The 12,873-nt window shown below is 41.7% G+C and overlaps 1 protein-coding gene across 1 annotated transcript in view; it reads right to left on the bottom strand.

The window, feature by feature from the left end:
• Positions 1-12,873, bottom strand: part of DHX8 (DEAH-box helicase 8) — a 114,719-nt gene that overhangs the window by 88,696 nt on the left and 13,150 nt on the right. Inside the window, exons 5-7 of the mRNA XM_053453632.1 lie at positions 10,140-10,225; positions 6,400-6,509; positions 5,865-6,149 (exon numbers count right to left, since the gene is read on the bottom strand). Coding sequence (XP_053309607.1) covers positions 5,865-6,149; positions 6,400-6,509; positions 10,140-10,225 — 481 coding nt within the window. The remainder of the gene's footprint in view (positions 1-5,864; positions 6,150-6,399; positions 6,510-10,139; positions 10,226-12,873) is intronic.

The raw sequence follows: 12,873 nt of genomic DNA, 5'->3' as shown, positions 1-12,873 counted from the left end.
TGTAAAAAACCCTTTCCTCTGCTTTAGTCTAAATCTCCTTTCTTCCAGTCTAAACGCATGACCACGTGTCCTGTGCATAGTCCTGTTTATGAACAGATTTCCACACAATGGTTTGTATTGGCCCCGAATATATTTATATAATGTTATCATATCCCCTCTGAGGTGACGTTTTTCTAAACTAAACAGATTTAAATTAGTTAACCTTTCTTCATAACTATAGTGCTCCACCCCTTTTATTAATTTTGTAGCCCGCCTCCGGACCCTTTCTAGTGCTATGATATCCTTCTTTAGAATAGGTGCCCAAAATTGCACAGCATATTCAAGGTGCGGCCTTACCATTGATTTATACAGAGGCAACATTATATCTTTATCCCGCGACTTGATGCCCCTTTTTATACACGACAATACCTTACTGGCCTTAGCAACCGCAGACTGACATTGCACATTGTTGCCTAGTTTGTTGTCTATAACAATTCCCAAATCCTTCTCATTTGTCGTTACCCCTAATTCACTACCGATTAGGGTGTAGGTTGCTTGTGCATTCGCTACCCCGAAGTGCATAACTTTACATTTATCTACATTGAATTTCATCTGCCATTTGTGTGCCCAGTCTATCTAGATCCCTCTGCAGCACAGTAATATCCTGCTCGCCCTGTATAACTTAGTTTAGTGTCATCTGCAAACACAGAAACATGACTTTCAACGCCTACTGCCAGGTCATTTATAAATATGTTGAATAAAATTGGTCCCAGAACAGAACCCTGAGGGACACCACTTACCACTTATAAACAACTCTCTGTTCTCTATCTCTAAGCCAATGTTCTACACAAGAACAAGAATTTGCATCTAGACCAATTTCCTTCAGTTTGAATACTAACCTATTGTGTGGAACCGTGTCAAACGCATTGGCAAAATCCAAGTAGATTACATCCACAGCAACACCCTGATCGACACTTCTACTTACTTCTTCAGGTACTGGAAACATTCCTCAGAGATTTTGGTCCATATGGACATGACCTCATCTAGGGCTGCAACTAACGATTATTTTCATAAGCAATTAGTTGGCAGATTATTTTTTCAATTAATCAGATTAAAAAAAATGTTTATTAAATTTAACCCCTTAAGGACCGGGCTCGTTTTTTCTTTTTGTACCCTGTGGGACCGAGGCGGTTTTAATACTTTTGCGGTGCTTGTGTTCAGCTGTAATTTTCTTCTCACCCATTTAGTGTACCCACTTAAGTTATATATTGTTTTTTTCAGGACTTTCTTCAGATACCATTATTTTGATCGTATCATCTTATTTACTATAAAAAAAAAAAAAAAAAACATGGTGAAAAATTGAAAAAAAAAAACACATTTTATGATTTTTATTTGAAAAATCTTTTACTCACCTAAAAAAGCAAGTATAAAAACTAGCTAAATAGATTCTACTACTTGTCCTGAGTTCAGAAATACCCAATGTTTTTATGTTTTTTTGCTGTTTTTTGTAAGTTATAGGGAAATAAGTACAAGCAGCGTTTTATGATTTCCAAACCTTTTTTAACAAACCTGGTCAGTCTGCCTCCATCTCCTCTTTGGAACATCTTTGAAGCCGGTTAACTCAATTTAACGCATTCAAACCATATATTTTTGAAAACTAGACACCCCAGGGTATTTCAAATGCTGTTATTTTAACCCTTTCCGTGCAACAGTTATACAACCACACTTTGTCAAACTTTGTAATAGTAATTTTTTAATTTTTTTTTCCACACAAATTGTACTTTAGTTATAGATATTCAGGTTCTGGTATATGTCACTGTCAAACAACACCCCAATGTGTGTTCAGGAACATCTCCTGAGTACAGCGATATCCCACATGCATGGGTTTGTTAGATTGTTTGGTTGTAAAGGGCTACTTTTGAGGCAACACAGACTTTTAGCATCTGGTCATTCTGCCTCCATCTCCTCTTTGGAATATCTTTGAATCTGGTTAACTCAATTTAACCCCGTCAAACCATATATTTTTGAAAACTAGACACCCCAGGGTATTCCAAATGCTGTTATTTTAACACTTTCCATGCACCAATTATACAACTACACTTTGTCAAACTTTGTAATAGTAATTTTTTTTTTTTCACACAAATTGTACTTTAGTTATAGATATACAGGTTCTGGTATATGTCACTGTCAAACAACACCCCAATGTGTGTTCAGGAACATCTCCTGAGTGCAGTGATACCCGACATGCATGGGTTTGTCGTGTTTGAGATTTAAAATGCCACATTTGGGAAGTGCGCTTTTTTTTCTCCATTTTGGTCAGTCTGTACCTATGCCCTATCTTTGAGCTCTCCAATTTACCCCATCAGCCATTTTTTTTATATATATTATTATTTTTTGAATATTTTACTAATCACATTGTGATTAGAAAGCTGGGCTCCATTGACTTGCATGGTTGAATGCAGTACCTGTATTCAACCTGCAAGTGGAGCCAGAGTTCTCTAGAGGGTCTGGAGACCGTCTAGCAAACTCTTTCATCTTTATTGTTTTTTTTCCCGGGCTGCCGCCATCTTGCTAATGGCGAAGATCACCAGCAGCTGCGGCTGTGACCGATCTCCGGAGCGGTCACAGTCCATCCTCAGGTAAGTGTTTGGTGTCGCTGGATGCCTCCTGATCAGGAGGCATTCCAGCGACACCATTTAAGTTTAGGAGGCGAAACGCTTTTAAAACGGCGGCTGTTGACGGCCCGGGGAGGGGCCAGACATGGCCCCCGATGCCGATCTCGGCCTTGCTGTAAAGCCTCGACATCGAGGCATTACAGCAACGCCGTTTAAGCGAAGAAAGTGATCGTTAATCACTTTCTAAGCTTATTAAATTTTTTGACGGTTCAGGACCGTCAAAGGTCATTAAGTGGCCGTTTTTCCATGACTGTCCTGAACCGGCAAAGGTCGTTAGGGGGTTAAGGATAATGGCGGTCCCTAAACCCATTGAAAACAATGCATTTTGAGCCCATACATGTACGGGCTTTGTCATTAAATAAATGAAAAATTCAACAGGATGTTAAAAACAAACAGCAGAATAAAAAAAACTGAGGAAAAGAAAGCATTTTCTTGTTTTAATTTCCCAATCTGCTCCCCCCCAGTTAGGCACATTTGAGCCCAGGCTTGCCACAGTGACACGCCTTATACCCGTTTGCCTTATATTCCCTATGCCCCCCTGAAATGCCACTGTGCCCTCTAATATGCCACTGTGTCCCCCAAGGTATGCCCCTCTTCGCCCCCCCAAAATATGCCTTATATCCCACATATGCCAATGCACTCTGATATCCCTTATACCCCAGATATGCCACTCTGCCCCCAAATATGCCCCTCTGAACCCCTGATATGCTTTATAACCCCCTATATGCCACTCTGTCCCCCCCAGACTTACCCCCCCCCCGTGCGCCAGATTCCTTGGTGTCTAGTAGGGGCAGCTGGTTAACGTCTGCGCGATAGACAATCTCTGCTGGTGGCCGGCTCTTTCCCCCGGAGCTTCTACGACTGAGCCTAGGAAGATCATGTGATGCCGGAGCTCCATCATAGAAGCCCCAGCGGAAGTGCCGGCAGTAGCGGAGGATGTCTGCACGCATCGCACAGACGCCCATCGACTGCCAGAGAGGAAGATCCAGGTCCCCTGCAGCGGCTGCAGGGGATCCTCCTCTCTGGCAGCTGGCGAACGTTGCACAAGCGCGCAGACAACCTCCACTGTGCTAGCCGATACTTCCGCCGGAATGTCACGTCACGCTGGTGCTCCACCATAGAAGCTCCGGGGGAAAGTGGAGGATGTCTGCGCGCATTGCACAGATGCCCGCCAGCTGTCAGAGAGGAGGATCCGGGTCCCCTGTAGCGCTGCGGGGATCTGGATCTTAGCCTTATTATAAGATATATCTTATAGTGTTATTATATTTTTCAGAGCATGTGCTCTGGAAAAAACCAGGGATGCACTGAAAGGAAAATTCAGGATCGAAACCAAAATTTCAGGATTCGCTTGGCAAAACCGAACCCAAAAATGACCCCAAAAAAAAAAAAATCTGGAAGGTGAAACATGTATTTGGAGGACTACCAGGACTTTTAAAGTACACACTATTTTATTCTTTGTATACTTTGTTGGGTTGATTTTAACATAAGTTTACAAAATAAATGTGATTTTACTGCATCCTGGGATTTCCAAACATTTGGTGCAGCAGCTGCTACCTGCTTCAAAGCTGCTTAGGCACAAGCCACAACTCAGAGCCAGGTAATTTTATGGGTCGGAGCAAGGGAGGAAGAAACCACAGAAAGACGTTTAGGTGAAGTGCCGCCTTAAGGGCACAGTCGTGTGTTTTTCAGGAGCGCTTTTTTAAAGGCTCCGTTTACGCACTCTGAGGATATATATACCATCTATTTCTATATACAGACATACTGCGCTATTATTTTTGTATTTCTGTTTTTTTCGTTGCATGTTACCACCCAGGGACTTATAAAGGGTGAGTTAAAAAAAAAAAAAAAAAAAATTTAGCGCTCCACACTTTTCTGGTGCGAAAGCGCCAGAATATATATGTTTGCACTTTGTCACTTTGTGGAATAGGGGGTCATTCCAGGTGTGTTTTTTGAGCTGTTATCTTCTAAACCTTGCACTACCGTCACTACTGTTTGCTTTATTTAGATAATGAAATTCGCTGGCAACGATTTTCATTATAGATTTTATCGATTAGTTGTTGCAGCCATAATCGTATCACACAGTTGCTGCAGATTTGTCAACTGCATATCCATGATTCGAATCTCCCGTTCCACCACATACCAAAGGTGCTCTATTGGATTTAGGTCTGGTGACTGTGGAGGCCATTGGAGAACAGTGAACTCATTGTCATGTTCAAGAAACCAGTTTGAGATGATGTGAGCTTTGTGACATGGGGCACTTTCCTGCTGGAAGTAGCCCATCAGAAGATGGGTACAATGTGGTCACAAAGGGACGGACATGGTCAGCAACTAAGGTAGGCTATAGTGTTTCAATAATGCTCAACGGGTACTAAGGGACCCAAAGAGTGGCAAGAAAATGTCCCCTATACCATTACAACAACATCACCAGGCTTGATACAAGGCAGGATGGATCCATGCTTTCATGTTATTCACGTCAAAGTCTGACCCTGCCATCCGAATGTCGCAGCTGGAATCTCATCAGACCAGGCAACGTTCTTGCAGTCTTCATGTCCGATTTTGGTGAGCCTCTACAAATTGTAGCCTCAGTTTCCTGGCCTTAGCTGACAGGAGTGGCACCCGTTGTGGTCTTCTGCTGCTATAGCTCATCTGCATCAAGGTTCTACATGTTGTGCGTTCAGAGATGGTATTCTGCATACCTTGGTTGTAACGAGTGGTTATTTGAGTTACTGCTGCCTTTCAGTCATCTCGAACCAGTCTTCCCATTCTCCTCTGACATCAACAAGGCATATTCGTCCACACAACTGCCGCTCACTGGATATTTTCTCTTTCTTGGACCATTCTCTGTAAACCCTAGAGATGGTATATCAGCAGTTTCTGAAATACTCAGAAAAGCCCATCTAGCACCAACAACCATGTCACGTTCAAAGTCACTTAAATCCCCCTTTTTCCCCATTTTGATGCTCGGTTTGAACTTCAGCAAGTTGTCTTGACCATGTCCACATGCATAAATGCATTGAGCTGCTGCCATTTGATAGGCTGATTAGCTATTTGTGTTAACAAGCAAATGAACAGGTGTACCTTATAAAGTGGCCAGTGAGTATATCTTAAAAATAACTAATATACCCTAATTTTTTTTAAATGGCACTTATATGAGCTTTCACAAAATCTGCACAACACAAAGGCACGTTAATGTACTTTTCACAAAGTTACCTTAGCCCATCCAGCTGAACGAAGCATCCAAACTGCATGATATTTGTGACTTTTCCATTGTAAATATCTCCTATTGCTGGCTCATCGGGGGGTGGTCTATCCACTTGTTTCTCTCTCCGTTGATCTTTTTTTTCAGAAGGCTGTTCATGGCTCCAACGTTCCTTGCTGGTGCTACGACTTTTTGACCTATGCCTGGACTTAAGTCTCTTGTGATCTTGGGACCTGTGTTTACTTTTTGGATTTTTTTCCCGGCTTCGACTGCGCCCCTTCCTTTTTCTCTTATCTCTAAGGAATGTAGAAAGGCATTTTAATGTGCAAATTGACACATTTTTAGCATAGTAGTAAACAAAACAAAAAAAAAAGTAGTTTTTAATACATATGCATTGTAATTTATAAAATCCATTACATAAGTTTATACAGAACCGTAAAATTAAAGATTTGGGAAAGAGGCAGCCTAAATTGTCCAATAAAATGTGCGGATAACATGAACTACTCTGCGGGGTATTTTTTCCAGTCACATAAAGGAAATACATACTTGTGTTTTCTGCTTCGTTCCTCATCATCCCCTAAAGTATTTGGCATTAGAGCTTCAAACTCTTGCAGTGCGTCGGCCGCCACTTTAACATCCTCTGGATCGAGCATATTCTAGAATCAAAAATAAACTTTAGCCAAATGAGTTTGTCAGTCGTTTCTTTGTTTTTTTACGAGGTAATCTCAGAGGAAATAGAAAATTCTTCAGGAGGATAAAAGAAATGACAAAATCCCCAGTGAACTGTATCCCACTGTATCCCTTCTTCCACAATTTTGACCACCAGACCCACAGTCAATCAGACTGCTAGTACTTCTCATCAGGAAGTGTTCTACCCATCTTGATCAGGCAGCTTGAATCTATGCTCTGTCCATCATTGCGCAAAAAACCTTACAGGCTGGCCTCTGCAGAGATTATAAATCCACATGGGCAATTCCCAGGAAGAGCCTGACAGTACTATCTGCTGCCACCTAAGGCAAATTCAGACAATGTGAGCAGGGCAAGACTGGGAATGAAAAGCAGGACTGGAAACATCTGGACACCAGCCCCATATATTTTATCTCATGGTCAACCTCTCATACCCACACGCACTCCTTATATATACCAGAGTCACACTATTTGCCATCCAAATAACTATAAATCATTCATTTTTATCACATTATTTGTATTCAAATCACAGAAAACAGATTAGACATAACAGAATCAAAGCATTTGCTACTGCAAAACCTTTTAGATGAAAAAGTTCCAGTTCTGCCAGCGTGTATGAAAAAGGTTCTCCCTTAAAGGGGGAGGGGGACTGTGAAATCAAAGGCAATTGTACCCTGTAGAGCATAACGAACTCAACCCTTACAATTAAATTGGTTTCACAGACTCTGAAGATCCCAACCATCATCCAAGTTTCTGCGACTATACCTACCTATAAACTATAAGATTACTAAAAACACACAGAGCAGGACAGGCTCTTCCACACCGACACACACACACACACACACATCAGGACAGGCTAAGTCACAATGTGGTGGTAAGTGGCACAGCTGGGACCGGGGCTAAAGGTCCCACATAGAGCTATGGCTTCAGTGGCCCAGGAATATTATTGGAAAGTATAGAAAACGATCCCGACTTCGGTAGTGCATCGGAGTGTCGGGGTGAAGACCTCCAGGAGCGAAGGGTGGAGTATATCCCATACCTGCCCAAGCTCTGGGCTGACCTGGATTATCTGGTCACACAAGAACGGGAACTGGAACAGGCATATCAAGAGTTGTTCGACAGTATGCCCCAGTGACCATAAAATAAAATATCCATGGAGTGGTCATCTGAGGATGTTGACCCAGAAGAGTGGATGGGACTACTGTCTCCACCCCTGAGTCAGAGGGATACTGGGCAGCTGACCCAGATCCGATACCGAAGTTGTGACTTTCCACAATCCTAGGATCCGGTTGTGGTGTATTTAACCCCTTCCATACCGGTGACATACCGGTGACGTACCTGGTACTTCCTGGCTACATGTTCCCTGCAGACCGGGACGTACCAGGTACGTCATGACAAAAAAAAAAAGCCCCCACATCGCCACAATTGTGGTGATCGCGGGGGCGCTGCTGTCTGCTCAGGTGTCTGGGAAGACCATCACAGCCACCCCGAGCCTTTGATCACTCCCACGGAGTGATTCTGTAGGCTAAAAATGTGATTGTCGGAAAAACAGCAAACGCAGGGGGTTGTGTGTTGATTGGGTCCCCATCCATGTCTATCACCCTCCCTCCCGTCCTGAAACAGAAAAAAAAAAAAAACGGTCATTTAAAAAAAAAAAAAAAAAAAAAAAAATCATTAAAATAATATAAATAATTAAAAAAATAATGTGAGCTAAGTGATGTCATTGTGACATCACTGGCATGTTCAAGAGGTCCTAAGAGGACCTCAAACCGTTTTTGTGTAATATATATATATATATATATATATATATATATATATATATATATATTACACAAAAACGGTTTGAGGTCCTCTTAGGACCTCCTGAACATGCCAGTGATGTCATTGTGACATCACTGGCATGTTCAGGAGGTCCTAAGAGGACCTCAAACCGTTTTTGTCTTATAATCAAGGTCGTCTTCTAATCAGACCTCATTCTGCTTCGGCCGTGCTGCTTACCGGGCTTTGATCGCGAGCAGCGCCTCTGCTATTAGCAGCAGGAAACAGGAAGCGAGCACAGTCCTCACAAAACTCTACCTCCCCCTCCTTCCTCTGGAGGCAGGGCCAGAGAAGTTGCTCGCACAGCCGGGCCCCTGCAGAAGTCTGCGAGTGGGAGATCTGCAGTTCAGGTAAGGGGGTGGGGGGTTTGAGCGTGTGTGTGTATGTGTGATTAATGGAATGAATGAGTATTTAAATGTTTGTGAATGAGTGTGTGTGTGAGAAAGCATGGATGTGTAAGGGGGGTGGGGGTGGTAGCATGGCATAGGGAGGCTGTAATCACACTTCTAACATCCCCAGGTTCCAGCATGTACTGGCTGCCTTGGCTTGATAGGAGTGTGATTGCTGTTAGCAGCATATATATATCTCCAGAAATGCATTTTAACCCCCTATATGCCACTCAGCCCCATGAAATGCCTTTTAACCCCCTATATGCCAGAGTGGCATATAGGGGTATAAGGCATATCACGGGGCAGAGGGGCATATAGGAGAGTATAAGACATTTCTGATATGCCTTTTAACCCCCTATATGCCCCTCTGCCCCATGATATGCCTTTTAACCCCCTATATCCCAGTGTCATATAGGGTTATAAGGCATATCATGGGGTAGAGGGGCATATAGGTGGTTAAAATGCATATCATGGGGCACAGTGGCATATAGGAGGGTATAAGACATTTCTGGAGGCAGAGTGGCATATAGAGGGTTAAAAGGCACATCATGGGGCAGAGTGGCAAATAGGGGGGTATAAGGCATTTCTGGGGGCAGAGTGGCAAGCCTGGGGGCAGATGTGCATAACTGGGGGGGCAGGTTGGCAAATAAAAGGAAATAAATATATTTTTCTCAATCACAGCTTTTATTAAATATGAAAATTAGTTTACATGAATTAATATGTACTAGTAAAACTTTTTTCCTATAGGGTAGTCTTATATTCAGGCTTTTTGTTTTTTTCCTAAATTAATATTTTGATTTTGGGGGGTCGTCTTATAATCAGGGTCGTCTTACAATCGAGCAAATACGGTAGGTATTTCTGAAATCAGGACACCTGAATTGATAAACTTGGAGGGGATTTTCCATCACTTTACCTAATTTTGTGAGGGAAAATGTAAAAAATATTAGAGTTTTTTTCTAACGGTCCCTAGTTTTTACCAAATTTCTCATTCTTAATTTTCAACTAATCATCCAACTATGGTATCAAAAGAAAGCTCTATCTCTCCTTGAAAAAAAAATATATAGTTTACATGGGTACACTATTCACAGGAAAGGAGAATAATCGCTACACCGACATACCGCAAACATGGCAAAATTGCTCTGGGACTTGAGGTACCAAAAACCATTTGGGATTGAAGGGGTTAAAGATCAAGTTAGAAAACTACTTGTCCTTCCTTTCGACTGTTCACCATGATTTTTGATATTTTTATATTTGTCATGTCAGCTAAGTATGTAGTTATAAGCCATTATGTTACAACCTGCCCCAGTCACATGCAGAAAGAGTACCTAAATATCCCATTAGAACTTGCAATATGATAAATATATTGAGATATTGGGAATATATGAAGTTTACCTGTATGCTGGGATTATCTGGCCGACAGAGTGCTGGAAATAACTCTCTCATTTTTTCCTTTGCAGATTTGGGTTTAACATGAAGTTCTATTTGCAAAAACACAAAAAAACATTGTTACACAACTTTGTGTAGTGAAAGTTAAGTTAAGTGAAAAAGTAGTATTCCCAAGGATGATTTTTTTCAGGCACTTCTTATTCATACATTAAAGTAGGTACGCACCGAAATGAAAATTCTGGACCGAAAACGAAACCAAAAATTCAGGATTCACTTGGCCAAAACCAAAATTTGTCCAAAATTGGACAAAAAATAAATTCAATATATATCTATATATGATTGTTAACAGCAATCACACTCCCATCATGCCCAGGTTCTAGCATTTACTGGTTGCCTGGGCATGATAGGAGTGTGATTGCTGTTAATCACACATATATATTTATATATTATATACACACACAGTCTATGGATAGTTACCAGCACTCTAGGTCTTTTTCCAATAAATACAGATTCCTCTTTTGCAGGTCAACGTTTCAGTCTTTATTTGACTTTCATCAGGACACAAATGAGTATATGAGCAGAACATACATATATAGTACAACCCATTCAACCAGTAAATGCAATTCAATGCAATCAATTAACTTAATGAGCAACTAAATATACAATGAACCCCACCTAAGCAAATGTACGCTGGGATGCAACCGGCGTGTAGTGCCTTTCACTACACGTGTATGTGTGTATTACGTGCTTGCGGCTAGGGCTGCAACTAACGATTATTTTAATAGATTAGTTGGCCGATTATTTTTTCGATTAATCGGATACAAAAAAAAATGCAATTTTTTTTTTTATTTAAAATAATGTAATAAAAAACTTACAATTTACACTTTCATCTCTTTATCACAATGGCATTTCTCTATTCATCTTCTTATTTTACTGACATAATAAAAGCTACAAGAACCCAAACAGTGTTTCTCAAACTAGATTTTAATACAAAAGTTATTAATATTAATTCATGTTAACTATTTTTCATATTTAATAAAAACTATGAGAAAAAAAGCCTTGTTTATATTTTCTTTTATTTACCAAACTGCCCCCAGTTATGCACATCTGACCCCCAGCTTGCCACTCTGCCCCCAGATATGCCTTATACCTCCTATATGACACTGTGCCCCCCGATATGCCTTATTCTCCTTATATGCCATTGATATGCAACTGAGCCCCCTGATATACCTTATACCCTCAGATATGTCTTATGCCCCTGATATGCCCAATATCGATATGCCTTATACCTCCTATATGACACTGTGCACCCTGATATGCCACTCCGCCCCCCATAAATGCCCTGCACCACCCTGAAATTCATTATACTCCGATTCACCACTCTGCCTCCCCCAGATATGCCACTCTGAAATTCATTATACCCCCCCATCCACCACTCTGCCTTTCTACCCCCCTCCCCATACATCACTCTGCCTCCTGTCAGCAACGGAGGAGGGTAGAGAGGCAGAGTGGTGTATGGGAGGGTGGCTCCCATACACCACTCTGCCTCTCTACCCGACTCCCTGGTGTCTTGTGAACCTCCGTTGCTGACAGGCACTTTCACTGGAGCTTCATAGAAGCCCCAGCGGAAGTGAAGGGAAGTAACGGAGGCTGTCTGTGCGCATCGTGCAGACCCCCACCAGCTGACAGAGGATGATCCTCTGCAGGAGACCTCGATTCTCTGTCAGCCGGTGGGGGTCTGCACGATGTGTACAGACAGCCTCCGTTACTCCCCTTCACTTCCGCTGAAGCGGAAGTGGAGGGGAGAGGCGGAAGTTGTCTGTGCGCATCGCATGGACACCCACCGGCTGACAGTGAGGGGAATCCAGGTCCCCAGCAGCGTTGTGGGGGATCTGGATTCTAGTATTATAATCCGATCTCTGTTTGAGGTCGGATTTTATAAGGAGAGGAGTTTTTCAGAGCATTTGCTCTGAAAAAAAAATCTCTTTTATAATCTATAAAAAAACAGTTGTCAACGATTTTCATTATCGATTATTATCAATAAGTTGTTGCAGCCCTACTGGCGGCTAAGTGCCGTGTATATAGAATTAGGTGTGGCATTTAACTGCCAATCTAGATGATTTAAGTGCACTTATAACTAGGGCTGCAACAACTAATCGATAAAATCGATAATCGATAATGAAATTCGTTGGCAACGAATTTCATTATCGATTAGTTGAATCGATTATTATCGATTATAAAATGAGGGTTTTTTCAGAGCAAACGCTCTGAAAAATCCCCCTCATTATATAATCCGTTTAGTCTGACTCACCGTCTCACAGCAGCAGCTCCTACTTACTCCCCCTCCCTGTAATCACTGTGACAACTGGCCCCGCCCCTTCCTTCTCCAGGCCAGAACCACATGGCTGTGACACTCATCTAACTGTAAGTATATGCGTATATATATATATATATATATATATATATATATATATATATATGTATGTAATATATATATATATTTGGGCTACTGAAAGTTAGGGGAGGTGGGGGTTAATTTAGGGGCAGTTATGGTTAGTGGGGTGTTTAGGGTTAATTTAGGGGCAGTTATGGTTAGTGGGGTGTTTAGGGTTAATTTAGGGGCAGTTATGTTAATAGGGTGTTTAGGGTTAATTTAGGAGCAGCTGTGGTTAATGGGGTGTTTGGGGTTAATTTGAGGCAGTTGTGGTTAATGGTGTGTTTAGGGTTAATTTAGGGGATG

The sequence above is a fragment of the Spea bombifrons genome, chromosome 13 (genome assembly GCF_027358695.1).
Source record: "Spea bombifrons isolate aSpeBom1 chromosome 13, aSpeBom1.2.pri, whole genome shotgun sequence".
Classification (NCBI taxonomy): domain Eukaryota; kingdom Metazoa; phylum Chordata; class Amphibia; order Anura; family Pelobatidae; genus Spea; species Spea bombifrons.
The sequence above is the reverse complement of the archived record's forward strand: the minus strand, read 5'-3'. Positions and strand labels throughout refer to the sequence as shown.